Source organism: Rousettus aegyptiacus, unplaced genomic scaffold (assembly GCF_014176215.1).
Source record: "Rousettus aegyptiacus isolate mRouAeg1 unplaced genomic scaffold, mRouAeg1.p scaffold_m13_p_13, whole genome shotgun sequence".
NCBI lineage: Eukaryota > Metazoa > Chordata > Mammalia > Chiroptera > Pteropodidae > Rousettus > Rousettus aegyptiacus.
Genome location: NW_023416288.1, coordinates 62,312,475 through 62,340,413, shown reverse-complemented (window position 1 = coordinate 62,340,413; position 27,939 = coordinate 62,312,475). Strand labels below are relative to the sequence as shown.

The window sequence follows — 27,939 nt, the reverse complement described above, 5'->3', positions numbered from 1 at the left end:
TCACCAAGGTCCAGCCATTTGCCAAGGTATATACACATTTTATTTAAAAAAGTTTACAGTTTTCATTATACACAACTATTAAGAGGTTATAGTCAGAGGAGGCATTTGTCCTGTTGACAGAAGTGCCCACTAGATCATCACAATGCAAGGAAAAAGGTGGAAGGGAGATAGGGCGAGGAAAAAATAAGTGATAAAAAGCTTAGATTTCAATGAAGGGCTGGTAAGTCCCTTTTATCTCTTCAAGTATCACACAATATGTACCAAATACAATCAGTAAATAATGGCCATTTCTTCCCAAGCCCACAGCCAAGACAAGTATCTGCTGAATTAAGAGTCCTGGCCCTTCTTCAGGTGAGTGGAGAAACCCGCACACCTGAGGGCTGTTCACTCCCTCCTCCCCAAGGGGCCTCCACTCCAGCCCACCCCTAATGGGACCACCAAGGTGTTCAGTGGCCAGAGAAAATATGAACATGGATTCAGAAGTCCAGATATGCAGGTCTTTGTGCCCAATCAGAAATGATTTGATTTCTGTCAACAAGGCTGTGAACCCAGACGGAAAGTGATGAAATAAAATTCTTGCTAACTTCTGTTAATGACTTTCACTCTTCTCATTGAGTCCCTAGAACACAGGAGGGTCGCACCCTAGTTCCCAGAAACTCGGTGTCTAGAACCTGACCCATGGAGGCTGGTGGGGGATGTCTTTCATGATTTGCAGCCATCCCAACAGGAGGCGAGTGTCTGGCCAAGGCCAACTCGGGCTTCAGGGAGCCTTTTGAGAGAAAAAAAATTCCTTCGAGGGGAGACACTCTCCAGGAGCTTAGATCAGCCACTTGGCAATTAGAACAGCTTTTGAAGTGGAAGAATAATGTTAGGTACATGGCAACTTCTGATAATTCTCACTAGTATAAAATGCTGGTTGAAACTGCACTGAGATTGAAGACTAAAAAGAGCAAAAATGCCAGCGTCGAGGCTGGTGCCGCCTACTGCAGCCCACCAGGCCCGGGGCTGGGGCTGCCGCAGCCACCTTGCTCGTCGGTGTTTGGCGAGAGCGCGAGCTCAGTCGTTTGAACAGGGGCGAAGAATGGCCTGCGCCGGTCAACTACAAGGTAGAATTTCAAAAACTATGGGGACTGAGGAAGGAAAGAAAACTGCCGGAAGCAATTCCAACTTACGACCACCACCACCTTTATAAGCAGTAACGTTTGGCCTTTCCGAGGGGCTCCAGATGCTTTTCTGAGCGTCGTGATGGGACAATCTGGAAAAGCTTTTGGCATTGTTGACACCCCTGCCTCAGCCTTACTCTGTCATCAGTTAGGGGCCCAGAGGCCCCTGATTCACAGCAAGGCCTTCTTCCAGCTCCCCTCTGCACCTGAGAGTATGGTCTCCTACGCCTACTTTTCCCAGGTACAGGGAAGGGACAAAAAGTTAGCACAGGAAGGGATTCTGTTCAACTGATCAAAAGTCGATTTCACAGTGGAGAGGAAAAGACCCACACAGAGCCAAAAACATGCACGGAACCAAAGTTAGTGCCCAGATGAGATAGGCTTGCACAGAATGAGAGTACAGTGTGATTTGGGTAGCAATTCCAGAAGCTTCCAGTGCTAACAGAGAAGCCTAAGTACACCTTCACCACACAGACTTGGATGGAAACACACAGCAACCACACACGGATCTGCTCCTTAACCCCTGCCCCCTCCCCCACCCAAATCTTTATTTGGGAATTCACACATTTCTGCTGTTGGCGCTCTCGGTAGCGGGCAAGCTGATGTCTTTGTCAGAGAAACACGGGTGCGGTCAGGGAACAGAGCTGTGGCACTGCTCACACACCTTCCCTCAACTTGGTTATACTAGTTTTTTGGACAAGATTTAAAGCAATTATTATCTAGACATTATTTTTTGAAAGGTATTTAGAACACTATTGTTTATACAATATTGCAAAAATACAATTTTTTATTGTTTGAACTCAAATCACCACCCAGCACTTTAAGCCTACCCTAAGTCGCACCTACAGTAACAGTTATAGCACGAGCAAACTGCTAAGTCAGCAGGTAAGCAAGTTAGACAGTGCCAGCAGAGACCCTCCCTCCCCCGAAGTAATGAGAAGACAACGTGCTAGATAAGAGTTAAAGTACACCATTACATGTTAAATAGTTAATACTACCCTTCCAACAAGCCACAAATGCTAGATAGATAACTCAGTACGGTTAACTAACCACAGCCCTACGTAACTGCACTTTTTTTTTTTTTTTTAAAGAAAACCCTTTGCTTCATGCCCGTAATCAACATAAAATAAGTAAATTCTTTATCTTTTTTATTTAGGAAAATAATCATGCCAAAAGCAAGTTGTACTTTATATAGATTTTCAAAGAAAAGATTGATTGTGCTTTTTGAATAAAAAAAAAAGATAGGATATCTTCCAACCTCACTGACTCAAATCTTGTGGAATATAGCACTTCTAAACTAAAAACACACATCAGAAAGAAAAATTAAAATTATCCCAGTGGGACATTCAAAAATGGTCTTCAGAAGGTTTTAGGATTGGCTGATTCTGCTCCTGCCCGACTGGTTGCGGCACAGAACACGGAGGTGCTGCCCGGGGGCCTCCAGATTCAGCGGGCAACACTCGGCCTGGAGGGACACTCTGCCAGCAGCCTGGACATATGGTTAGCGCAGCAAACATTTGATTAGCAGGCATTTTAAACTGTCTGGTTTCCTCCTACCACACACAGGAGAGATTTTCTTCCTTCAAAACCTGTTTTACTACGACATTAGATTTCTGAATCCTTTCCTCCTATTCACTCATTCTCTGAAAAAAGCTGTTTGTTTTCCCACGTAGAGTCACTTTGGGTACAAGAATCTTTATTTGTTCCAATTATTACTCATTGAAATTTAGAATGTGTGTTGGGTCTAAAATACCCATTTCCCACTCCCACAAGCAGATGATGCCCAGGCTGCTGCCAAGAGCAGCAGCAGCAGGAAAACAAAACTGAAACGTGAATGAGAGTACCCAGAAGTCACGGCCAGCAGACGGGTCTTCTTCCCGGGTCCAACAGTCCACCGAGTGGCTGTCCAATGAGGAGGCCACCTCTTGGCAGGTGAAGATTAAACGTGCAACCTGTCTAAGCACAATTCACACGCACACACACCAAAATAACCCCCAAAACAAAAGTAACCCACAGCAACCCTCAAAGGTAAAGCTTAGTCCAGGGTGGCAGTCTCGACGTGGCCAACGGCAGCACGAGGCTGCGCCTCCGCGAGCGCTGGATGAGCGGAAACATCTTCCCGGGCACTTCTCTCTTCCCGTCCTGTCCTCTCAAAAAGGGTCTGGATCACAAGCTCTACCCCACGAGAAAGAATCAGGTGCAGAAAGCACTCCCCAGAGGTGCTCCAAGCAAACGCTCGTGGCTGCAGGGCCGGGTAGCGAGAAGGGCAGGAACCTACATATAAAAATGTACTTAAAATCCGAGTCAAAAAATGGTTTCAAGTTTCAATACTCCAATTAGCTCCCTGTTTTATACTGTTACTCCACAGAAATGGGGCCACCTAGGATTCACAGGAAGGAGCAGCTCTGGTTCTGACGTGGCTGGCTCTAAATGCTCCCACAGCAGGCTTTTTCCTCCCCAATTTTTCCTTTCCATTTTTAAAAAAAGCACTATTCTATCTTCACATCCAAGAGCTGGTTGGTTTGGTTTGTTTCTTTGGAACCATCGATAAAAGAAGCAACTTTTTCCTGTTATTTTTACTCATGTCTAGCTATCAGAGCGGCTATTTCTTTTGACAGTTCAGTAGCACACAGGCTGACTTGGCCAAATGGACTTATGAATGCATGCATTCGGACCGCATATTGCTACCAAAATGGAATGTGGGAATATGCTATGCACCTCAGGTTGAGAAATGACCAAGAAATCAAGATCTAAAGGGTGATATATAATATATATATATCAATGCTATTATTCATAAAAACCTTGTTTAGTAATAAAAAAAATTGCTTTGTTTAAATATGAATATTATAGTCTGCTTCTCATGGTTAGGAAATAATAGTCTTTCTGAAAAGCAGGTGCTTTTTCTACTACAACTCCATATCCTGGGCCTCATCTTCCGAAAAGTCAGACATAGAACTCTCCGACGAGCTGTCACCGGTGCCCTCTTCCTGCTCTTTCAGTGCCTCCTCCGTTGCGTATTTCTGGATGTACTCTGCACGGGGGGATAAAGAAAATGCAGAGGCAGTGAGCGGGAGGGCATGTGCTTCGGCAACCCCAAAGCTGACAGGCCCCAGGGAGGCTCCAGCTTTCCTTACATGCCAGGGGTAACAAAGATGACAGCTGTGGTCGTGAAAGCTAAGGGCAAAGTCCCATAGGAAGACTGGAGTTTATGCGTTTTACCCCCTTATTAAGAGAGGCAAAGCAGAACACAGAGTCTGCAGGGAAATAAACACACTGCATCAGCACCCTAGAACTCCCTTGGGCCATCACCTCCCAGATAGATGAACACCTACCAGGTGGAGAAGTACAAGGCAGCTGACCACCCCGCCTCAGCTGCGAGGCACAGGAAGGCCAGCTGACACCCAGGATGATGACTGGTGTTAAATGGCCTCCAGTCCTCCAGCCAGGGCCCCTTCTCTCTCCTTGTTGGTTTACCAATATGGCTGCCCTCCTCCAAAACGCACTTTTTACGTTCTAAGTTAATAAAATTACTCACCTCCCAGATAGCACCCGACTAGTTATGAGTCCACAGTAATCTATAAGAAAATCCCCCATCACTTTTAGATTTGTAGTTATATAATTATAATCAGCCCAGATCTATTATTTTAGGAATAGATTTTAGTCTAAATGGATCCTGCCTATCAGGTTTTTGAAGCAGCTGGTAAAAAGTCTCTCAATCTGCTCAGGAATGAGATGCTATCTGGAGACACAGCTAGCCTGACTGACTTAACCATGTATTATTTACCTAAAGATTTATGCCGCTACAGCCTAGGCTGAATCTGCTGGCTGAAAAAAAATTTTAAGAACTGTGGAAAAAAACTAAATTTGTTTCTAAAATCTCTAAGTGCATACTGTTCTCAAGTAAATAGCCTATACATAATATAAAGAGACAAGACATTTAGAATCTTATTCATAATGCCAGTAAAGAAAAACACCCTTATTTCGCTAAGCTTTGTTTTTCCTCCCTCAGAATTATAGGGACTAAATGAAGAGAAAGGGAAGGTAAATGGCCAAATAGTCCTGCCAAGTTTGAATAACTTAGTGCAGGGACCCTGAGCTAAGAATATTTTTTACATTTTTAAAGTTTTTTTTTTTTTTTTAAAGAAAAAAGTAGGTGACAGAGACCATATGTAGTCAAACATGGCGCTTCACAAGAAAAGTTTGCAGACTTCTTAGAGTTTTACAAATTCACAATAAAATTTTATGCTGAGATGGGATTTTAAAAAAGCCCCTGACTCGGTAGGAACTGACTTTAGTTTACTGTTTAGAGGGAAACGTTTATTAAAGCCTTAGAAATTTTATTTTTACTCTCCAATGGGCTTTGTTTCTTCTTTTGTAGAAAGAAGTCGCTGCACTATGACATTGTTCTTTGACACTGTAATTTGATACCATCAGCCTTAAGTATACTCAAGGAAATAAATATGTATTAAGGTTCACTAGGGCAAGGCCTTTCAGGAGAAATGAAAAGCATGGTCACTAATGAGCAGAAGACACATGAAGAGAAAAGGCAGTTAGCTGCTAAGTGCCGTCAGAGGGAAACGAGCAGGAAGGGACTCCAGCCCCTGAGTATGCGCTGACCCTTGAAGGAGAAGGAGTTCTGTCAGCTGCCACGGAGGAGATGCCATTCCAGGGGAAAGGCACAGAGACAACCGCCAAAAGCAAAGAGGGACAAGCGAGTGGCTGGGATATTAAAACACAACGTTAAGAGAAAACTATGTTTGTTTTCTTTCTTTAAAAAAATCCTGATGCCAATTAAGGCAAAATGTACAGGTTTCGCTCTAGCTGGATGATGGGTACATGGTAAAATTTCCCTAACTAAGGAAGTGAGCATAGCTGGGTATCTGAAACTCATCTAATTTGATTGTCACATATTGATGCATTTACAGGAGTAAAGGCAAAGATGTAGGTCACATGCAGCAGCAGAGGGCCTGGATTAGGCAGGCTAAGATGCCACTAGTGAAGGTTTTCGAGCAGGGAAATGACATATCTTCAGTCCGCTCCATGATATCTCATCCTGCAGGCAGTTCAATATTTACAAGATAAAACAGCATCGACTCAAGCTGAATGCTAATGTTCACGGTAAGAAAGGCCAAACGTTGACCTGTGACGTTAGACATGGAAATGCCCAGTGGGCAGCTTGGGAGAGAGGTCACCCCCGGACACACGTTTTTGGAAATCATCTACCTGGAGAGGATTACCTAAAGCTTTAAAGGGTGAAGATCCTTCCTGAGGGGTCGAGGAGGCAGGCAGGGGGGCTGAAGGACCGAATGGTAAAGACAGTATCACATTTAGGAACGGAAGGAGGAAAGTTTTCAGAAAGGTAAGAGGCAAAATACCAAAGCTGCAGAGGTGTCCAGGAAGATGGGTCTTGAAAAGGGTCCAAAAGGTTAGGAAGAAATGAGATCACAGATTAAATAGAGGAACTGGAAACAAACTGGACCTCAGGAGTTTAAGGCAAGGAAGCAAGAAGTTTGAAAAGTAAACAAACAAACAAACAAAATAGCGAGACTCCCAAAGGAGTCCATGGGAGCAGATAAAGTCTTCTCAAATGGGGATCCCTCTGATAGTCTGAGGATAGAGGAGGAATCAGAAGGAAGGGGATAAATGGGAGAATAAGGTCACATGGTCGGGGGATTGGGTCTGAGAAACAAGAAAGGACATCTCTTCTTTCCCATAAGAGGGAACAAAGATGAGGACGGACGGACGGACGGACACACACACGGACACACACACACACACAAATGTACAGCAGGAAGATGGGGCGTGTTTAGGTCTGACAGCCATGATTTTCTCAGATTATTAAAACAAAATGATTGTCAACATTAACATTTCAGAAAGCTAGAGCTAGCCATTCTGAGATAAAAATGTAGGTTGGGTTCCTTTTGTAATTGGTACTGTAGCAGATATGTACTAAAACAAGAATAGTGTTAAATTGCTGAGGCATAATGAATATAAGAACTATAGAAATATGCTCTGCACCGAGATATCTGTGGGCTGCAGACACTGTTAAGTGATTCCTTTGTCAAATTTTTAATACAGTCTCATAACAGAATTTTATCTGGTTGAAACTGACTGCCTTTTTCTTGAAATACACATTTGCTTGGCTATGTAGATATTCTGCTGCATAAATTAGATATTAATTTGCAAAGCACCTGAGACCTAAGAAAATTAATTAGAGTAGCTTCATTTCTACTTTATCTCAACAAAAGTACTGAATAATACTCTAGAGAGACAGAAGAATGAGAAACAAAGAGAAGGAAAACCATGCTCAACCAGCGGCCCCAAATGCTCCATCTGTCTCATACCTGCACAGGTAAGAGTGAAGACCTATGTATTTTCAAGCTCTCATAAATGATTTCTATTGCCGTCTCTTGCAAATGTACCTGAGGGGGCACATACTTTGCAGAAGTTGATGTTCTGAACTGCTATGCAGATGGGCAAGTCATGCTAGAAACTGGGTAGCTACCAACGCCTTCCACTTGTTGGGAAGAACAGGCCTGTTTCCATGGACTTTGAATTCTTTTCCTTCTTAGTGGGATTTTATGAATTTAGACTTTTCACTATAAAAGTTCTCAAGCATACAGAGATAACAAGGACAACATGATGAACACTGGTAAAGCTGTGTGAAGCTTTCAATGTTCTTTTGCAACTACATATTCCTTTTTATGAAATCCATGCCCCCATTAGCATGTAAACTGTTTAACAGCAGCCCTGGGGCCAGGTATTTGCAGTAGGGGAGGAATGTGCCCAGACGTAAACTTCCCAAAGTAAAAGCAAATCAGTGTGGGATCAAGAAAAGAAGCCAGCTTGGTTTTTTAACATTCAATAAGTAAAATGATAAAAAATAAAATAAAATAAACAAAAACAAAAACAAAACAAAAATGTCTAATGATGAATTTGGCAATTATTTCCCAACTTCCAAAGTAATTGCTTTCCTTAAAAGCTACGATGATAAACAAATGTGAGATTATATGTTTCAATTAATACTTTATTCTCAAGCCCAATTTTCTAATTCTATAAGACAAGGGGAGACAAATAAAGACAAAGGTTCTTTTGGGCAGGCGTCCACAGGGATTTCTGGGGGGGTTACATCTACTACTACTCCAGAGTGAGCCTCCCACTTTCTCGTCTTTCCTTTTGCTCCTTCTCGTGCCCTCCCTTCCTCCTTGCTGGTACCTCCAGCCTTGCGAAGGCTGTCTCTGACCCTGAGAACCACAGAGGCTAGTTCTGTCTCCAGGTTAAACTATCTGCCTCCTTACCTTTAATTTTCTGCTTGTATTCTTCTGGTCGGTGGAGGTACATGGCTGCAGCATCACCATTGAGAGGATCTATTGGGTTGGGATAGGCCAACAACTGGGGCAGGAAGGACTCAAATATATTGGTAAGATCTGAAAAAACAAACAGAAATACATCATGCACAGAACAAGCAAGTTCACCTAAAATTCACTTGATCCGTAGTCAAAACTGCTTGCTTATCTTCCTAGATATTTAACCACATAGAGGTTTTTCCATAAAAGTGTAATACTCCATTACATGTAACTTACATTACATATTCCTTTCAATACCAATTTAAAAACATTTTAAAATTTAACTTTAATTTGAAATACCAGATAAAGGTATACCTGGTACTCACTGTGAAAGGCAACTGTCCCTATTCTAATGCGCTTTATTTTCTAAATTGAGAAATACTACATTGTTTAATAATTAAAACTTGTGCCCTCATACCCTGCAGCACTCCACATTCTTACAAAATGAGCAGTCTCTTAACATCGCCCTTTTCTACGGCTTTGAAAATCCCAACTCTGAATTTTCAAGCGCCAGTTCTTAAAAGCACCGAATACAATTTTATAGGCCTTGACATTTAATTCAATTCTCGTAACTTCTAATGGAAGTAAATATTACTAGTTTCTCAATTATTCTGGGTAATGAGAGTAGAAACTTATATGGACCACTTAAAATCATAAATAAGACAGATAAGTACCAATTCAGTGCATTTATTAATAAGCGCTGTCATAGATGTTTATCAACTCCCTTCTTGCCAGGTGACAGCTACACACAGTTAACAAAAACCTTGCAGCCACACCGTTTCCTCAAGCAGGCCCTGCAAACCAGTAAAATAAACCACACGTCCCCATCGGAGACACCACGGCTTCCATCCCATTTGCTCCTCAGCAGGCGGTGACTTGTGGAACCCTAGCGCTTCCACGTCTCTGCCCTAGTCTCATTACTCCGTAAGTTACAAGGAACATTTGTGTTTCTGGAGGAACGCTGATATATGGTAGCATACAAACGACTTTTACTCTGCTCTTTATATATGTAACTTTAGAATAAGCAGTATTAGCGACATCATTTTAGATTAGCGGTTGCACAGTCAGGGGTGATTTTGCTTCCCAGAGGACGTCTGGCAATATCTGAAAAAATTTTTGGTTGTCATGACGGGGTGGGTTAGGGAGGCAGGTGGTGCTACTAGCATCTAGTGGGTAAGGCCAGGGATGCTGCTAAACATCCTGCAGTGAACAAACAGGACAGCCCTTCATAACGATAATTACACGGACCACATGTCCACAGTGCTGAGGCTGAGAAACGCTGGGTTGATAAAAGGGGTTGGCAAACTTTTCATAAAGGGAGAGTGAATACTTCAGGCTCGTGGGCCACATTCGGTCACTGCCATGACTACTCAACCCTCGGCTCTGCTGCTGCTGCAGCAGCAAAGCAGCCACAGATAACAGGTAAACAAATGGTGCCGCTCTGTTCCAATATAACTTTATGTACAAACGCAGGCAGCCCAAGTTTGCCAACGTCTGCTATAGAACACTCTAGAAACAGGTGGCTTTTCCTTGTCACTGTAAGGTTAAGGAACTGAGCAGTGAGAGAGTAAGTGAGAGCTGCACCATTCAACAGAACTTTCTACTATAATGAAAATGTCCAACACGGGGCTACTGAACATGTGAAAAATTAACTGGTGTGACTGTGAGGAACTGAATCTTTCACTTTATTTAATTCTCGTTAATTATATTTAATAACGATATGGCTAGTAGATCCTGTTCTGGAGAGCTCAGGTCTAGAACGTGATGTGATGGAGAGTCCCATGACAGCTGCACAGCCCTGTCCTCATGCCGAGATACTGACACACAGCAAGTTTACCTTTAACCCCAAGACATGGACTGGGGCTGGTTCATCTTCATGAAGCTGACTTCCCAAAGAACCACATTACACAGTAAGATTCTCATGTACCAGAAAACAAATGCAGAGATTCTTTATCAAAACAGCAAAAAAGACCCCAAAATCATCTTCCAAGATAATCCCCAACCATCTGCAGTTAAGATTTTCACTGCTGTTATAATTGTTTTTAAAAGGACACAAACCAATTATTCATGGTACAAAACCATTGAAAAGTATTTGTAAAGACTAAGCGACAGAAAAAATGCTTATGCGCTAATGCTAAGTGGAGAAAGTCCATAAAATGGCATGTTCTCCAGAAGTACAACTGTGTAGAGTTTGTATACAGAGAATACTTAAATTATGTCAAGACGATAGGCTTGTAATTTCTACTTTTCACTTCAAGTGACTTTACTATTTTTAGCCTTTAAAAATAGCATTGTCTTAGAAATGTATCCTTTCTACTTCTGCATGTATTTGACATATTTAATAAAACATGGCAAGTCTTAATTTTTTTTCTTTTCCTCTCTTTATTTTTGGGTGGGCAGATTATTAAGGCAGTGGTAAAAAATGCCAAAAGGTAAATAAGCAAGTAAGAAAAAAACATGGGGTGTGGAAGTTCCCCCAGCTGAACATGATCCCAGAACAGAGTTAACAGAGCTACAGCAACACTAATAATAGAAACGGCAATGGCAGCAGCAACACTTCACACTTCCACGGCATTTACTACAAGCCAGGCACTCGTCGGCACTTTACATACACCCTCTTAATTTCACTACAGCCAATGAGGAAGGTACCTTTGCTATGTGTTTCGCATGTGGGAAAACTGAGGCAGACAGGGTTAAGTAACTTGCTCAAAGGGCTGGGTTTCAAATCTGGGCCTAACCACTACGCTGACTCTGTGAATGGATAAAATGAATACTGTCCTTAACTTTCATGATGGCATACGTTTCCCACCTCTCTGCATCGAAATCGTATACCTTCAGAGATGGCCATCCCCCCTCCTCAAGTTCAAGGCCAGCAGGGTGGTCTCTCTCTACATGTTTCAGGCGTTTCTGTGGCTGAACCGCCTGATGTTTAACAGGAGCAGTGTGCTCGTTTTCAAGTGGCTCCGCCACAGGAAGTTACCCATGGTCATTCGCAGATCCACTCGCACAGAGTGAACTGGGGGCTTCTCCTGCCACGTCCTCACACAGGAGCCGCTCGGGAAGACTAGCAGTTGAGTGTTCCTATCAAGTGGCAAAACCTTTTTAGAAAATATTGGTTTTATTCACTTTAAGTAACATTCGGAAGTGCTTCGGTACTCAAGAAACATTACAGAAAACATGTTTCATAACTCGGTGTTTCATGTGTTCTAGGAAGAGATTTCACACCCTTCCTCACTGTGTTTAACTTTTCTGAGCTACCAATACGTGACTCTGCCTAGGTGTTCGTTCCACACAAATAAAAGAACCCTCGATTATTGGTTCTTCCTTCCTGTGCCTACGCTCTCCCGCATTAATGTACTTTTGATCCATTTTACAGATGTGCAGTGCTACACTTGTGAAATGGAAGAGCAGAAAAGGAAAAGCATGCAGCCCGGTTTCGGGTGAAGATGATAGCTTTTGAAGGCCAGGATGTTAAAGTAACAAAGCATTCCTGAAAGTGGCTAACAGAGTAGAGTGATTATTATACCAAGAAGATCCTCCCCAAAGAAATGTCTCTCTAACATGCAGATGAAAATAGTCTTTCAAGATAATATGCTGGCAGAGGAATCTTAAACTTTACCAAAAATGAAATAAAGATACTGAACTTTGAAAAAAATCCATTACAATGAACATTTTCTCCTAGAATTGTAGGTAATAAAAACATCTATCAGCTCCAGTCTTTTTTTTTTTTTTAAAGAAAACATTAACCTTCCACTTTTTGAAAGGGAGCAAACCAGACAGGGGTCACCTAATCTAGAGAGTACAATCAGCTGGCTCCACTGCTGTCTGCCTGAATTTTTGAAGGAAGTCCCAAGATCCCTGAAGAGTATGGTTTATGATGAACAAACAGCTCTTACCTACGCTTAGACTAAATCAGCACTTACCAAAACGCAGTCCGTTAGGACTGATGCTTTATCTTTCAGTGCTCACATTAATAAAATTATAGTACTCATACCTCCCTTTAGGCACATAAACTAATGATTTACATTCATATTTAATTTAAAAAAAATTCAAATCATACTGATCTCTCCTCAAAAGCAGCATCATTTACCCCATTCGGTCAAGAACAAAAGTTTCAGGTGAATCTAGATCCTGGCTGTTTGTCCATCAGAATTACCTGTGGAGTTTTTTTTTTTCACAATATGCATGCTGAGGCCTCATACCTACCTCAGGGATTCTGGTTTAGGATTGGGGTGTGTATGTGTGTATCGACATGCACAGCCAAGAAACACTACTGACCATATGTATGGACCCCACATCCCCAGAGACCAGATGGGAAGAAGGCTATCTGCTGTGGGTTCTTCGGCAGCTAGGCTGCTGAAGAGGCTCTGGTTGCGCAGCCCTTCCTGACCCTGTCACCCTTTCCTGCACACCCTTTAAGTAACCATCACTTCCTCCAGGTGGCGATATTCTAAACCATGAGCAGGAAAAAGTGGATCCATTTTAGAGGGGCATTAAAGGGCTGCTTTAGAGTGGAGAGGGCAGTGATGAATATCACCTAACACACTTTTCACATCAGGTAGAGCAAATTCCATTAGGCTGAATTGTCTCCAGCAAAGGGGAAGCTGGCTCCTTAGTGGTGAACAACAGATGAAAAACCTAGAAGACCACAAGTCTAATCTCAGGCCTTCCACTGACTTGCTCTTTGACCTTGGGCAGGTCTCTTCCTCTCTGCATCTCAATTTCTTCATCTGCAAAAAGAGAAGTATCGAACTGCAGTTCCTTACAAGGAAGAATTACACATTACTAAAAATGACTATAAAATAAGACTTCAAACTGCATCAAAGGACTAGACTAAAATATTAATACAAATATGAGTAGAAATTTCATCTACCTATATCCCTCAAGGAATACATGTTAATTAAAATGAGTCACACTGAAAAAGAAAAAAAAAACACCAACTCTTAAAGCCACCCTATTCCAGGTGACTCACAAAAAGATGGTGTACTGCTTAAAGGAGAAAACGGGAGATGAATCACACATCTCATATTTTATTCTTGGCTGTTTCTAAACCAGTGACTTTAAGTTTTACTTCTTCCTCTATTTCCTTTGAAAATTAAAATAGAAACTTCTGTGAAGCATGCTGCTAACTTCAGGTTAAAACCCTGTGGATGCCCAAAGCGTACGTGGTGTGCCCCACCAGGAACCACAATTACTAAGCAGTCATCTCAGAAACTTCAACTCGCATAATTTTCATTTATTTTTCAGATATAACACCCAAAATGTTGTAACTCAGAAAACATGACCATCATACAGCACAGGCATAGCCGAGTGACTGGAACTATGAAAGCCACTCCTCCCTTCTCAAATGCCACCTATCTCCCCCCTTTTCTTACTCTCCTCCTGTTCCCTAGATGCCCGATGCCCTGTGCGCCTTCTCTTTAAAGTCAAACAAACAAACAACACACAGAAAAACTTCTTTGGAAAGACATCCGCCACTTGTACAGCAGTGTGAATTCTGTGGTATTTGTATTTTAAGAATTAGCCTCATACGCTCTTACTCTGGGAAGCTCATCATCTTACTATATGCTGGTAACTATCAAATTTTTCTAACTGGTCCTTTATATTTCTGGTCTCATTAAACTTGACACGTCTAAAATTCTTTCCCTGAAAACCTATTCCTGGCTCCAACACCCTGTCCCTTGGTTCCAAACATCTGGAAGGACCATGCTTAGGCTTTCCTCCTTTTTTCCATGTATCAGTTTCCCAGACTTTCTACTTATCTTAATGAAATGCATCTAGCTTCTCTTCTGTCTCCCCTGGCATGTACGTACATCAAGCCATATATCATTCCAGCCCTGGATCAAAGCAACCACGTCCTCGGTTGGCCTTTCAGGCTGTAAACTCTTGCCTTTGTAATCAGCTTCCTTAAAAACAATCACTCAGGTCATTTCTCATCGAGAGCAAGTTCTTGTTTTCCTTCACAACTCTTAATATTCCAGAAGCATGTTATCCAAACATACTTATATTTCACTGTCTCCTTCTCCTCTGGAGGAGGACCTATGGCTTCCCAAGTTGAAAATCACTGAGCTAGCCATAACTCCTTAAGGCATTTAACTTTCCTAAAATTCAACAGGGAGCAGGACTGAAAGGAGGGCAAGAAAACACTCACAGTTAGAGAGGTGAAAAGATGGGCAAACCTCGCAAGGAGCTGATTCTAGCATTCCAGAACAGATGATCTGCTCTGTGACTTACGTGGATCTCTTTCCCTGGGCTTTTGGCCATTATAGTTGAAACTAGTGGCTAAATAAGTTGGGATCACCTGGGATTTCAACCATGTTATTCCTACCCTTGATTTGCTAAAGAAAATCAGCAGGTGGGTGACCTTTCAAAATCCCAATGATTTGACTTTTGCTCACATTACCGGGAATTGTAATTAATTCATCATGAACTGCTACACAAGTCATAAATATATGTATTCAAAATAAAATTCAACCATAAAATTCCATTTCATTCATCAATAAGATTTTTTTTGGGCGGGGGGAGGGTATCTACTATATGTATAAAAAAACATACAAACATACCTGTAGCCAATTTAAAAAAAAGACTGAAACAAGTCACATAAAATTTCTATATTGCCTTCAGTTATTTAATTTTAGGTTAATTAATAGATCTCTTCTACTCTTCAATCAGCTCTGAGGGTTTTCACTTTCTCCTGCTCACAATCTGTGAACACTAAGAGAGTGCAATTCTACCCTGCCCCCCACAAAGGAGGAGGAGTCAGAAACCTATATATCCCCTCTACTAGAGGGTCAGACTGCATGTGATCAGGGAGTTGTTATGTATGAAAAAGACATGGTAAGCCACGGGCCCTAACAGACAGACAGATATCCCCTTGAGCAGAACTTGAATAAAGCCAATCAGGAAAGTTGTCCTCAGTCAGGCAGACTTCAAAGAAGAAATGGCTTTGGGATTAAAAGTTATATTCTCTAAGATAACTAATTTGAACCCAACTTCAGTGAGGAAAGGCCTATTTCCATAGGTGTTCTGGGGGCGCACACGTGGTGAGCTGAAGCAGATCACCACAAAGACCTTCTATGGTACGATGGCTCAGAACCAGCTGGTTGCAAGGCTTGCCATGCTGTGTTCAGTTTACTGAATGCTAACGTGCTGCTAACGGAATAATGTATATGCACCCCGTCACCAACATGCTAGACTGATAAAGTCAAGAAACTGAGAGGGTCTTCAGTATAGACAAAATACACAAAAAGTCTGAACTCATCGGATTTACGTTACGTTCTCATGTTAGTCCATAGGGGTCTTTTAAAGACAGAATAAGGTCTCAAGAAGAGGGTCACGCAGGGGGAAAAAAGCATCTTCCTCCTCAACACCGCTCCAAAAAAAGAGTAATTAGGAGGAATTAATAAGAATTAGTGCTTAGACGTGAAGAATTTTTGCAATATGCACGATGTACTTAATCTTGCTAGTGGTAGCATTACAGTTTTTATGAATTCCAACCTAATACCAGGTATTTCTGTTCTGTATGGGAAAGGGGAGTGTAAAAGATATAGGGTACTGAAATCTGGAGGAATACCAGATACATTCTGCCAAGTGCTAGATCGTCAATCAGAGGTGTGGTTTACAACATGGGGCAGTTTAAAGCATTCCACTGACTTTTAAAATCATCTCCCATCCACTGCCTAACTACACCTCCCTCCAGCAAAATGTATGTGAAGTGTAAAGATCTGAAGATGATGAATGCTACTATTTAGATCAGAATGAAGAAAACAGGCTCTTGTTCATCAAAAACAACCCCCTGTTGCCATGTCAATCTCAAAACACTTCCCACTTTATTAGGTGTTCTTTAGAGATCATTCTCCTTCAAACCTGGTATGACCCTGCTTACCTTAAAAGGTTACAAGCTAAAACATGGTAATAGGGTTTGTTATTAACCTTCCAGAAATGAAGGCAGTTAATGTATAATTAGCTAGTTGGGTATTCTTATGGTCATACTAAAACTCATTATTAAAGTTTTTAATTACTAGACAATAATTTAGTTTGCCCTTAACGTCAGAAAAGAACAAGATAACTTCATGCAATTACAAGATAAGTGGCCATACATAGGGAATGACTTTACCTATATACAGTGCTCACAGCAAATGGAGAAAACGAATCCATATAATCATAACTGAGTCCTGAAACTATAGCCCCAAAGAAAGTAGAACACAGCTGTGGCTGGTCTTTCATAGATATCCTGGCTCATGCTCCATGACCCACACAGCCCGGACCACTCCATGGTTCTGATGCTGACCATCAGTGAATGCGAATGTGGTGTTTTTAATGAATTTCCGCTAAGTTGTTCAACCCCCAAAAGACTAAATTTTTCTGTGTAGACAGCTTATTAAATTCTTGGGCCTCAGACCAACACTACATCCGAATATCTCCAAGGAGACAGATAAAGCAGGTGGATCATAGAGCTAAGTACTGTTGAAGCCATCAAATACAAAACTCAGCATATTCTTATCTACTACAGTTGACATTTCTCCCACAGCACTTGAAAGAAACTGCTCTTCTTGGCCTGTCTTGGGGACTCATAATGACATCCAGCTGTTCTGAAGGCAGGATCATGTTTGTAATTCCAACATAGATGGATCGATAATACTATGTTCTCAAGCCTGTTCCAACAGTTGTTGGCTAATCAATCATCTATGCAGATACATGTATCTCTTGTCTGTGTAGCTACTCTAAAATGTCTAGAAACAGTTAGCAAACACTAATTCAATATAAAGCATTATTTTAAAATATGATTACCTTCAGCCAAAATTTTAATTGTTTGGATTCACTGGATGAAATAAGTGTTTTCAACATGGGAAAGCTTACATTCATTTACATTCATTAAATTTGTTAGGCCATAACATAGCACTATTAAATTTATCATTTAAAATGTTCTGAAATATATAGTAAAAGTAACTTTGTTTCTCTTGTTTAATTTTAATCTCTAGGCCCTGAAGCATTTCTTCTGCTGTAGTTAACTTCACTTGTCTGTTACTGACTCCCCAGGTGACCTAGGAGAAGTAATTTCCCAAATGTTGATTTCTCTCACCAGCAAAATAAGAGTATCCAGTCCATTGGCTAGCAACCCTAAGAGTGAGGATAAATTATAAACTACCAATTATATAAGAAAATTGTCTTCCACCTTACATATCCACAATTCGATCCACAAAATAAATAATTTATCAAGTCGGTTGAGAAATGACTAAAATGAAAGTTGGAAAGAGAAACACAATTTGCAGAGGTCAAGCATGCACGCACAGTTCAGAGGGTGGGAGGGCAATTAAAGCTATATTTCAGGGAAAATCCCTGAGCTTCCAGGAGTTTGGGTTGTTGGAAAGACAACTATGGATAAAATATTTCTTGGGAGTAAAAAGGAAAACTGAAAAATAGAAAGGAAGCTTAAAAAGTGACCTAATGGCTTAATGAACTTTCCTTCCATCAGTCTTTAAAATTATAGTGTTAAAAATAAAAATAAAAAATAAAATTACAGTTGTTTTTGAAACTGAAATCCAGACCCCCTTGGCTGCATTTTAAGTTTTCCAGAGCTTTTTATCATTGCTGTCTGGAATAGCAGGAAGGAATGTAAAAAAAGATGCTATCATACAGGAAGCCAAAATGAATCAATTTTGTGATGACATCTGCTACTTTCCTTTTAATGTTACAAGAGTAACAATAGAAACTTCATACTCAATAGATAACTTTATACTGATGACAAGCATCTTTAGAAAATTAGCTAAATTACTCACTGTAATTAGCTCTCTTGCAAGGTTAAATAATATAAAATTAAAAATTACTGGGTGATTAAACTACAATTATACCAATTTTGAGCTTCTAAATGAACAAACTGCATGTATACTTGGCAAACAAAAACAGGATTAGAACAGAAGTAATGAGTCAAATGGACAATCAGAAATCAATTTTCTTTTAGGAGCGATGGAGAACTAAATTTGCTAGAAATGTGAACATTGTTTAAGTATAAATCTGAAATTTCAACTGGGAATTGCTGATATACAAATACGTATACACATTACACAGCAAATGCCTTGTGGCAAAGTTAACCGCAGGAAATTTCACCAGTTAACTTCCTGGTCCTTAACATATTATATAGTGGAGGTGTTGAAACAAGTTTTGGTTGCCAGGCTGGGCTTTTGCTCTTCAGTTGAATATTTGTGTTAATATGCCAACTTTCTCCTGTTAGTTGTTTCACATTAGATTTTTTTGTCCTTTGAACTAAGATTCTCTCAAGAATCACAGCAAGAAATTTGAGTAATTCAGAACTCCAATTATGAACTAACCTTCAATGCCAGAGGGTTTAGAAGTTTGTAATAAAAATTCAGTTTAGATCTCAAGATCAGATAAGCCTAAAAGAAACAAAGCTATTTGAACTAATCCTTTCTACCAGTACTTTTATATAAACTGTATTTAGTTGCTCCTAAAACTTTCCAACAAAGAAATTTTAAATTTAAAGAAAATTCTAAATTTTTTTTGAGGAATAGCTGGGTTTGAGCAAAATGTCAAAAACAACTCTCCCATGCACAGTATACTTTTGACTATATTCTAAAAATATTTCTGGTTTCCTGCACTTACCTGTAATGTTAGTGTGTCCATATTCTTGTATTGTAAAATACTTAACGATAACTCACACACAGAATACAGAAATCAAAGTTTACTTTGACCAATGAGGTTTAATTCATGTTACTTACTAAATGCTTTGCACAATAGTATGAGAACATATTCTAACGTTTGATAGACATGATAAAACCTTAGTCATGTTGGACTTCTGCTTTAAAGTCTATTCTGAACCTCTTATACCTGCTGGTGGAAACGTAAAATGGTACAACCACTTTGGAAAAGTCTGTCAGTTTCTCAGATGGTTAAACGGAGTAGAGTTACCACAGTTCCACCCTGTAATTCTGCCCCTTGGGAAATACCCAAGATGAATGAAAACATATGCCCAAATAGAACCTTGTGCACAAATATTTATGGAGGCATTATTTGTAATAGCCAAAACGTGAAAACAACCCAAATGTCCATCATCTGACAAATGGATAAAAATGTGATGTCTATATAATGGAAGATTATTGGGCCATACAAAGAAATGGAGCATTGATACATGCTACAACATGGATGAATCTTATAACATTACATGAAGTGAAAAAAAGCCAATCACAAAAGACCACATGTTGTGTAATTCTATTTATAAGTAATGTCCAGAGTGGATAAATCTGTGGAGACAAAAAGTAGATTAGTTGTTCCCCAGGGCTAGGGGAGGGGGGAAAGGGTGTGGTAACTAAGAGTATGGGTTTTTTTCCTGAGGTGATGAAAATGTAGTAATGGTTGTATGGAACTGTGAATATAAAATCTACCAAACTACACTCTAAATGAGTGAATTATGTAAATTATAATTCTTCAATAAAGTTGTTATTTAAAAAAATCTGTTCTGAGATGTGAGGTACTTGAGAATCAGCAAACCTTTTCACAAAGCTCTTCTGGTCAACAGTAAAAGAATTAGTTAAACGAACGTCCAATTTACTTTATTGTAATTGGAACCAGCTTGCAGTATTTTGTTATGTACATTTCTAAAATGTGAATGCAGTTTAAGACATCATTACATCAGATATTCCAGGCAGCCTGCCATGAGACATTTTTACCAAAAAAAAAAAACAACAAAAAAAAACATCTTAAAAGGAATCCTTTTAATCAACCTCAGAGTATGTTCTTTCCTGTTGTCTTATCTCCTTTAGAAGCGGTCGCTTCCCTAAAACTCTCATGTTAAACAGTATTGGGCATGATTAAGTCACTCATTAAGTCAACAAATATTTGAACCATTATTGTACACTAGGCACCGTTTTAGACACTTTGTGTGTGCACACACATATACACACAATAAAGTCTCTGCTCTTTGGAGCTTATGATCTAATAGCACAGGATAAACAAAAAAATATTGGCTTTAAAAAAAGACAGATTTTTAAAACAGGGTGCTGTGTTACAGAAGGGTATTATTTTAGCTGCAGTGGCTAGGAAAGGAGGCTTCTCTAGAAAGTAATGTTTGAGGTGAAAAAAGAAGGTACCAGCCGCTCAAAGATTACGGAAGATAAGTCCGGGCAGAGGAAATAATTCTTGAATGGTAGAATGAGGAGGAAAAAACAGGATACCCGTGTGCTGCTGGTGACCAATCTTCCTCTGTGATCCTCATCACCATCCTAGTACAAAGATATCTGGCAAGGTGACTCACGGATAGTGACTGGAGTAAGATGTCTCACGTACCTTAAACTGTTAAAAGGTCTCACAAGTCTTCAACAAGAGGAGGCTATCTCTGGTTAACCCAGCCTAAATTGATCTTCCCCCTCCTCTTTACCTCTCAGCGACTGTTTGTACCACTTGCTCTTTCAATCACACTGGTGCGAGGCGCTGTGTTAGGAATGCCAAGACTTGAAGACAAACCAAACATGCACCTCCCACCAGCTCTTAAGGCAAGAAATAATCTAGTAGCACAAAAAATATAGGCATAACAACACAAGACAGAAAGTAAATGCAGGCTACAAAACAGAGCTATAAAACCTAAGAGTGGCCAGAGATTACTTGCAGCTGGAGCATAAGGAAGCTTCATGGGTGGGGAGGAGGGGGCATGAGAGCAGAGAGACTCTGTAATGTAGACTTGGACATAGGGGGGAATAAACAAGAGTAATCTGTTGTACTCCTAAGTAACCTGAAAAATATTTTTAAATATTTTTAGCTCTTCAACCAAGTTACAAGTTCAGGGGGAAAAGGCCTAATACTTACATCTCTCTGTGATATTTAGCATAGTTATTTTGCAGACCTAGGCAATTCATTGTTGATGCCATTGTAAGAGAAGTCAATTTCAGCACTGAAGGTAAAGCTAAATTATTCTTTGTTTCATAGAGAGGTTTAGGCCTTTGAAACAGATGATCCCCCAAACCTCTTAATACATCATATCATTTCACGGGGACGTTCCTAAGAGTTTTTCTAAAAATAAAAGGTATTACAGAAAAATGTATATACAGTGTACTTCTGAATACACATATATAAAAAAATGTTTGCATATGTGTATCACTATACCTTAATTTTAGAATCTCAAAAGATTATTTTAAATTTCTACTGCTAAACCAAAGTTTGAACTTTTGAGAAAAAATTTTTTTTCACTAATCAAACTTTCCCATTCAGGCCTTCAAAATCCCTTCCCATTCCCAACAAAACATCTTAAATCAGAGAAGAAAAGCCAAATGACATTATTTTAAGGCAGTGTCTCAACATCTCTAAAAAATATTCCATGGCCAAACTCACCATAGAGAGCTGTCCAAGTTTGATTAATTACATCTAGACACACAGTTCCTGACCTGAAACAGATGGAAAGAATGGCATTTTTTTAAAAATTAGAAAGTTAGTTGCATGTATCTGGCAACTAATTTTACTTATCAAGAAAAGTGCTTTTAATAGGTCATTAAAAAAAAGAATTCCAATTGGGGAAAGTATGATGAGGAACAGAATATATACAGAATCTTAAGTGTCTCCTTATAGACTGAAAGGGAAAAACTATACAATGCAGAAACCAGACAACACCTTAACCAGGTGGTGAGAACTGACACTGGTAACCAGGGACAGACAGACCTGTGTGCCTCCGAATAGGATACTCTAAATAGGACACAATCTCACTTTGTGGCTCTGGCCTTAAGTGCATACTCTGAATTCAATGGTAAGAAAACATCAGACAAACCCAAACTGAGGGACTGTCGTATTATAAAATAACTGGTCTATATTCTTCAACGATGTCAATTTTATAAAAAGCTGAGGAACTTTAATCTGTTTCAGATTAAAGTAGTTTAATAAAACATGACAACTAAATGCAATACAGGAGTCTGGACTGGATCTTTTACTGAATTGGGGGGTTGGGGGGGGGAGGTGCTAAACAGCGCATTGCTGGAATATGGCAGTAGATTAAAAAGTAGTGCATTAGCATTCAATTCCTGAATTTGATGACTCTACTGCAGTTACATAAGAGAACATCCTTGTTAGGATGACTTGACACACGGAAGTGTTAAAGGATAACGGGGTGTGATGTATGTACACAACCTACTCACACAGCGTTCCCCATTATGTGTATGTGTATGAAATATCAAAATTTAGTGCCATGGCAAGAAAAAATGCAGAAGAAAAAAATCAAGTATTCTAAACAGCACTGGAAGGAACAAAACAGGAGGCACTGGTATCACATTTTAAAACATCACTAATGAAATATTAGGAGGAAAGGGATAATTAAGATTCAATAACTGAAATGAAACTACAGTCATTCACATTTGCTTTACTCTCATGAACTGAGAAATACTTTAAGGACTGAAAATAGTAAATCTGTATACTGAAAATGGATCTCTGAATTGTGTCTATACAAAGAGAACGGAGATGTGGTATATTACAAATGCTAGCTGGGTATCAAGGGAAATAAAGGACCCGTTCATAACAATGGAGGACCTAAGCAGTCCAATAGTAGAATCTGAACTAAGTGGTTTAGAATATATCCCTGGGATTCTACAGGTTAAGTGACCGTTCATACAGTCCTCTGCTGATAAAATCCACAAAGAAACTGAGACTTTTGTGTAACGAAGAGAGAGATGAACACTAATCAAGAGCAGTTGCTGCTAAGATTTAAACATTTTTAAAGTTACTTACGCTTCATCAATGTTGGGATGGAAAATTTTATTCATGAATCCTGTAAAAAGAGATGTTAATTAGCAGCAAAAAGTATCCAGTGAACAATTATTTTTAAAGTATTTCTGTATTGGAAACAATTTCGGTATTGGAAAAATGTGATGATACCCATAGCTCATTACTTTCAATCTTAGATCTTTGGTTACCGATAAGACTGTATCCTGACAGGGACAATTACCTAAAATACATTAGGGTTCTATTTAAAAAATGAGCAAACTGAGCGCAATGCAGTTTCTTACACAATTATTAAAAGAAATGATTTCTGAGCTGTTTTCTGAGCTATGAAGGTTTTCGCCAAGAAAATTTATAGTATTAAATAGTTTATAACTAGTGTCACAGTAAGAGTTAAGAAAGCTTCTCTGACTCCCCTCTCAAAAGTTCTATTGTTCAATCTCTACATTTGGAGGTTCTGCATTTGGACTTCTCCTTCTGAAGCTGTTACCGGTATCATTCTGCTACACTGTGAGCAGAACATGAATGAAGCTGTTGAAACAGTAAAGGAGGACCGCTTCCAGACCACAAAGGATTTCATAAGAACGGTGACCAAAATGTTTCCTTTAACTTTTGTCTACTCGTTCCAGGAAACCCAGTTTTGATTAAAACTGGGGCAACGCAGAAATGAGGCAAGGAGTTAAAAGAAAAAAAACAACTGTAAAATGGCTATATCTATCAGGAATTTAAGTTTTTTAATTTATTCCTAGAAAAACAAGTACAGACTTTAACAAATATAATGATATTTATATTCCAAGGAGAAATTATTTTCTAACTTAAAACCAGTGATTTAATCAGTTTGTATTTATGCAAATTACAATATTCTAAAGCAGAGATCCACTGTCAAAGCTATCATTTTGTCATACTTATAACCACATTTCCTTTTAAGATTTCCTTAGTTCCGTACTTTCAATAAATTGAAGTTCCTTACTCAAGTGACCATCACTATAACCCAACCCCACCTCACTCACCCCTTCATTTGAAATATATTTGGTCACTACCAGTGCCCTTTAAAATATATTTGGTCACTACAAGTACATGTCAGGCACTGTACCTGTTTAGGGGACAAAATAAATAAAGACAGTAGACTATTCTTGAAAGGGTCACTGTAACAATGGAACAAGAGACGAAGAAGTGACTGCAAAGTGCGCAAAAAGCTGACATAAGGAGAGTACTGACAGGGAAGAGGAAAGTGTCACGAAAGATACAGAGAAATGGCATCAGGAGAACCCTGAGGGTGAGTTGTGACAGAGGACATCTCGGAAAATCTAAGAAACTTCTCTAGACTTAGAAAAGGGGGACGAGAGTACAAAATCCCAGGTATGCCAGTCCTCCCTTGCTCTACCACTCCAAGTACTAGTTATGCAACTAATTTGTTTTCCAATCCTTTGTGTTGAAACAGCTTTTTACCTACTAGTAAGAAAGCCCATGCAATGTTTAAATTATCCTTGTGTCCAATTACAATTTCATATTACTTTTTACATTAGAAAAATGAAAGATGTTTCAAAGTCTAGATTTAAGAGGTTTGTGTTTATGAAAAGATTATACTAAACCAATGGAAATGCTCATGTCTTAATGTTGAGGTGAAAAAGCAGGGTAAAAACCTACATGACTCTAGAAAAACACTGATACAGGTATTGGAAGAGACGTAAGAGGATATTTGTTGCAGCATTATTTATAAAAGCCAAGAACCAAATTCAACCCTATTAAAGGGACTGGAGAAACTGTGTAGTACATCCACAGAGTGGGAGTCCTAAACAGCCATGGTAGCCAACTAGATCAGTAAGTGTCAACTTGTACAGATCCGAAGCTGAGGGAAAAAAAGCTATAGAATGATATATTTACAGCATGATACCATTACGGCTTAAACAAAGCAACTCATATATTCTCTATGGTAACAAGTATGAAAACTTTACTGGACCAACATATATGAAATTTACAAAAGTAATTATTTCGGGGAGGGTGCAGGGCCAATGGTGGGAATAGGGGACGCACGGGGAATTAAAGATGAATTTATCCACAATACTAAGTGCCTTTTTAAAAATACATAATGTGCTTGTATATTATTTGTTAAATTTTTTAAAAAGTGTGCACATAGATAGGAAACTGGCAAATATGTACAACTGTTCACAGTGCTTAATTCTTCGTGGTGGAAATATTTTCTTCTACCCTCACCCCTGAACCAGAAGGCGGCTCAGAGTAACATAAACAGACTAGAAGGAAACAAACAAGTGTCCGGAGTCAACTTTGAGAGACTTCCCCATTACAGTACTACTGTTCTGACTTGCCGACATTTCTACAATGTATATTTTTAATAGTAGAAAAAAACCTTTCAAATAAAAAATTATAAATAGCAAACGTTTTAAAATAGATTTAATTATACATCAGTTATCTGTGCTGAACAAGAAAAAGGGTCATTTAAATTAACTATATTATTTGAGATCTCATATCTTAAACACTCTTGTTTAAAATAATACAAATTCGTTATAAAAAATGAGAAGATCCTCAGGCTATAAGGCACACAGTCCTCAAGTTTAGTTACCTACAGGAATATACTGCTATTACAACTGCCAAGTGATAAACATTAATGTTTAGCCACTATATATGGTTTAATTCAGGAGACTTGTTCTATTGTATGGAAAGTATTTTGCTTGAAGTTACAATAAATACCTCTAAACTTCATTCTTGGTACTTAAAATCCTGCTTCTGCTACAATTCTCATAAGTAACACTCAGTGAAGCAACATCTATGGCAGAAATTCCCAATACTGGCTTAGGTAAGAATCACCTGGAGAGCTCCTTAAAAACAGAAGTGCTCTTAGAAGGTGGCAAGTTTTATGGAGAAAATGACCACAAAGAAGGAGACTTGAAATAGGAATGCAACGGTGGGGGCAGCAATTTTGAACAGGATGGTCAGGGAGGGCCTTATGGAGAAGGTGATGTAATATGAAGGTAAGAGAGGAGTCATTCAGTATTTAGGGGAAGAGTAACTATACAGCATGAACAGCCAAGTGCAAAATGCACTAGGAGTTTGCTTGATGTGTTTGAGACCAGCAAAGAGACTAGTGAACCTAAAGCAGAGTGAATGAGGAGAAGATTGTAAGAGAGGTAGGTCATAGAGGTGAGGAGCATTTGCAGGCCCTTGGAAGGATGCTGGCTTTCACTCTGACTGAGGTGGGAAGGCTGCTGGGGAAGGATTGATGGGAATAGCAGATCTCAAGCAAAATAGAATGAGCGCTCTCCCCCACATAAGGATGAAACTTCAACACCTTATGTCACAGGTAACCTCAAAGGTCTAAGTAAACAGCTCCGGTGAAAGAGCTTTACATGTTTATCAAAATGGTCTCTGAAAGTGACTCCCTCCTTGTAACAAGGCCTGGAGATTATATTTGGTATCAAGTTTCCACACTGTTTTCCATTAAACTTAGATTTTGGCTTGACTGAGTCCAAAAGTACATAACAGGGCCAAAAAGGACTTAGTAAACATATTCTTTAGTAATAAATGGGTTGGAGCCCAGTCCTCAGTGCCCTTGATAAGTATCAAACAATATCTGAGCTCCAAGACAGAGGAGAGAATCCAACTAAAAAGAGAAAGTACTAACAGGGACTTGAGGTGGTCTCAATTCCACCACGGCCTGCAGGCCTTGGGCAGCCACTTCACTTCTGTAGGCCTCTCTACTTGCAAAGAGAAATAACTGGACTACAGAATCCCTAAAATCTCCATTCTTAGTTGGTTTGTAAAGGGACTATTGGCTCTAAAAATCTAGGATTTAATAACAATGGCTAGACCTTTGAGAGCAGAAGATTTAAGGAGAAATGCCCAAAGGTCAAGTCTTTAAAGAAAATTTATTCCGTAAGGCACATTTTTAGGTACAGAAGCATTCTGGAGAATACAAAGCTACAATACCACCAAGAGACTGAAAATCCACTGACTAATCCAAAGTAGGCAGAAACAGGGTTTATAACCTTGCCTCTGAGGAAGAAGCACGGCTAGACCAATTTCAACAAAAAACAATTTCCAGACTACAATGCTCTCTTCCTATACCAGGCTTTTTCAATTGTTAGAAAAATACCCAAATCACAGAAATGGAAATGAGCACATATATCTCCTGTACATTTGTTCTTGGACAAGCTGTGAGCAGCATTCCTGGCAAAGCCATTTACATTCTGGATAATGATGGCAACAATGAAACTTCTGGATGAGGAGGGGCGGAGACTGAGAAAACACAGGCTAGGAATTCAGAGAAGGAACATTCTCAGGGCTGAGCGTGTTTGCCCTGGCATGTTCTCCTTCCTTTTGGCAATGCTAACACCACACTAATGAATACGTCTGCAACAAGAGAATTTTCCCAACACTTGTTTCCATTCAACCAGGAACTATTTTGAAGATATTTTAAGAGAACATATTTTGAAAACTGCTTTTATGGAAACATGGTAAGTGGGAGCAGCGAGTCACTTTTAATCTCCATGATTTACAGTTTTATTCACTACCAGACATTTTCTAATGATACAGTTCTGTGATTTGACCAGATAAAATTCAGAACTCCTTTGTGTAACTCTTCTGGACAATATTCTCTAGCGTGGTTCAAACACTTGTTAAAATAAAAAAAAAAGGTGGGGAGGGGGGACACAATAAAAACTAATATTTAGCTAAAAAGCTCACTACCTCTGTCCTCTTATTCT

At 39.6% G+C, this 27,939-nt stretch overlaps 1 protein-coding gene across 2 annotated transcripts in view; it reads right to left on the bottom strand.

The window, feature by feature from the left end:
• Positions 1-21: 21 nt before the first annotated feature.
• The window catches only part of UBE2H (ubiquitin conjugating enzyme E2 H), a 90,704-nt gene continuing 62,786 nt past the window's right edge, over positions 22-27,939 (bottom strand). The window contains exons 4-7 of one of the 2 annotated variants that reach the window (XM_016148711.2): positions 23,228-23,267; positions 21,848-21,900; positions 8,462-8,590; positions 22-4,194 (exon numbers count right to left, since the gene is read on the bottom strand). In XM_016148711.2, coding sequence (XP_016004197.1) covers positions 4,070-4,194; positions 8,462-8,590; positions 21,848-21,900; positions 23,228-23,267 — 347 coding nt within the window. In that variant the 3' untranslated portion in view covers positions 22-4,069. The remainder of the gene's footprint in view (positions 4,195-8,461; positions 8,591-21,847; positions 21,901-23,227; positions 23,268-27,939) is intronic. The other variant, XM_016148712.2, reaches the window with a different exon arrangement.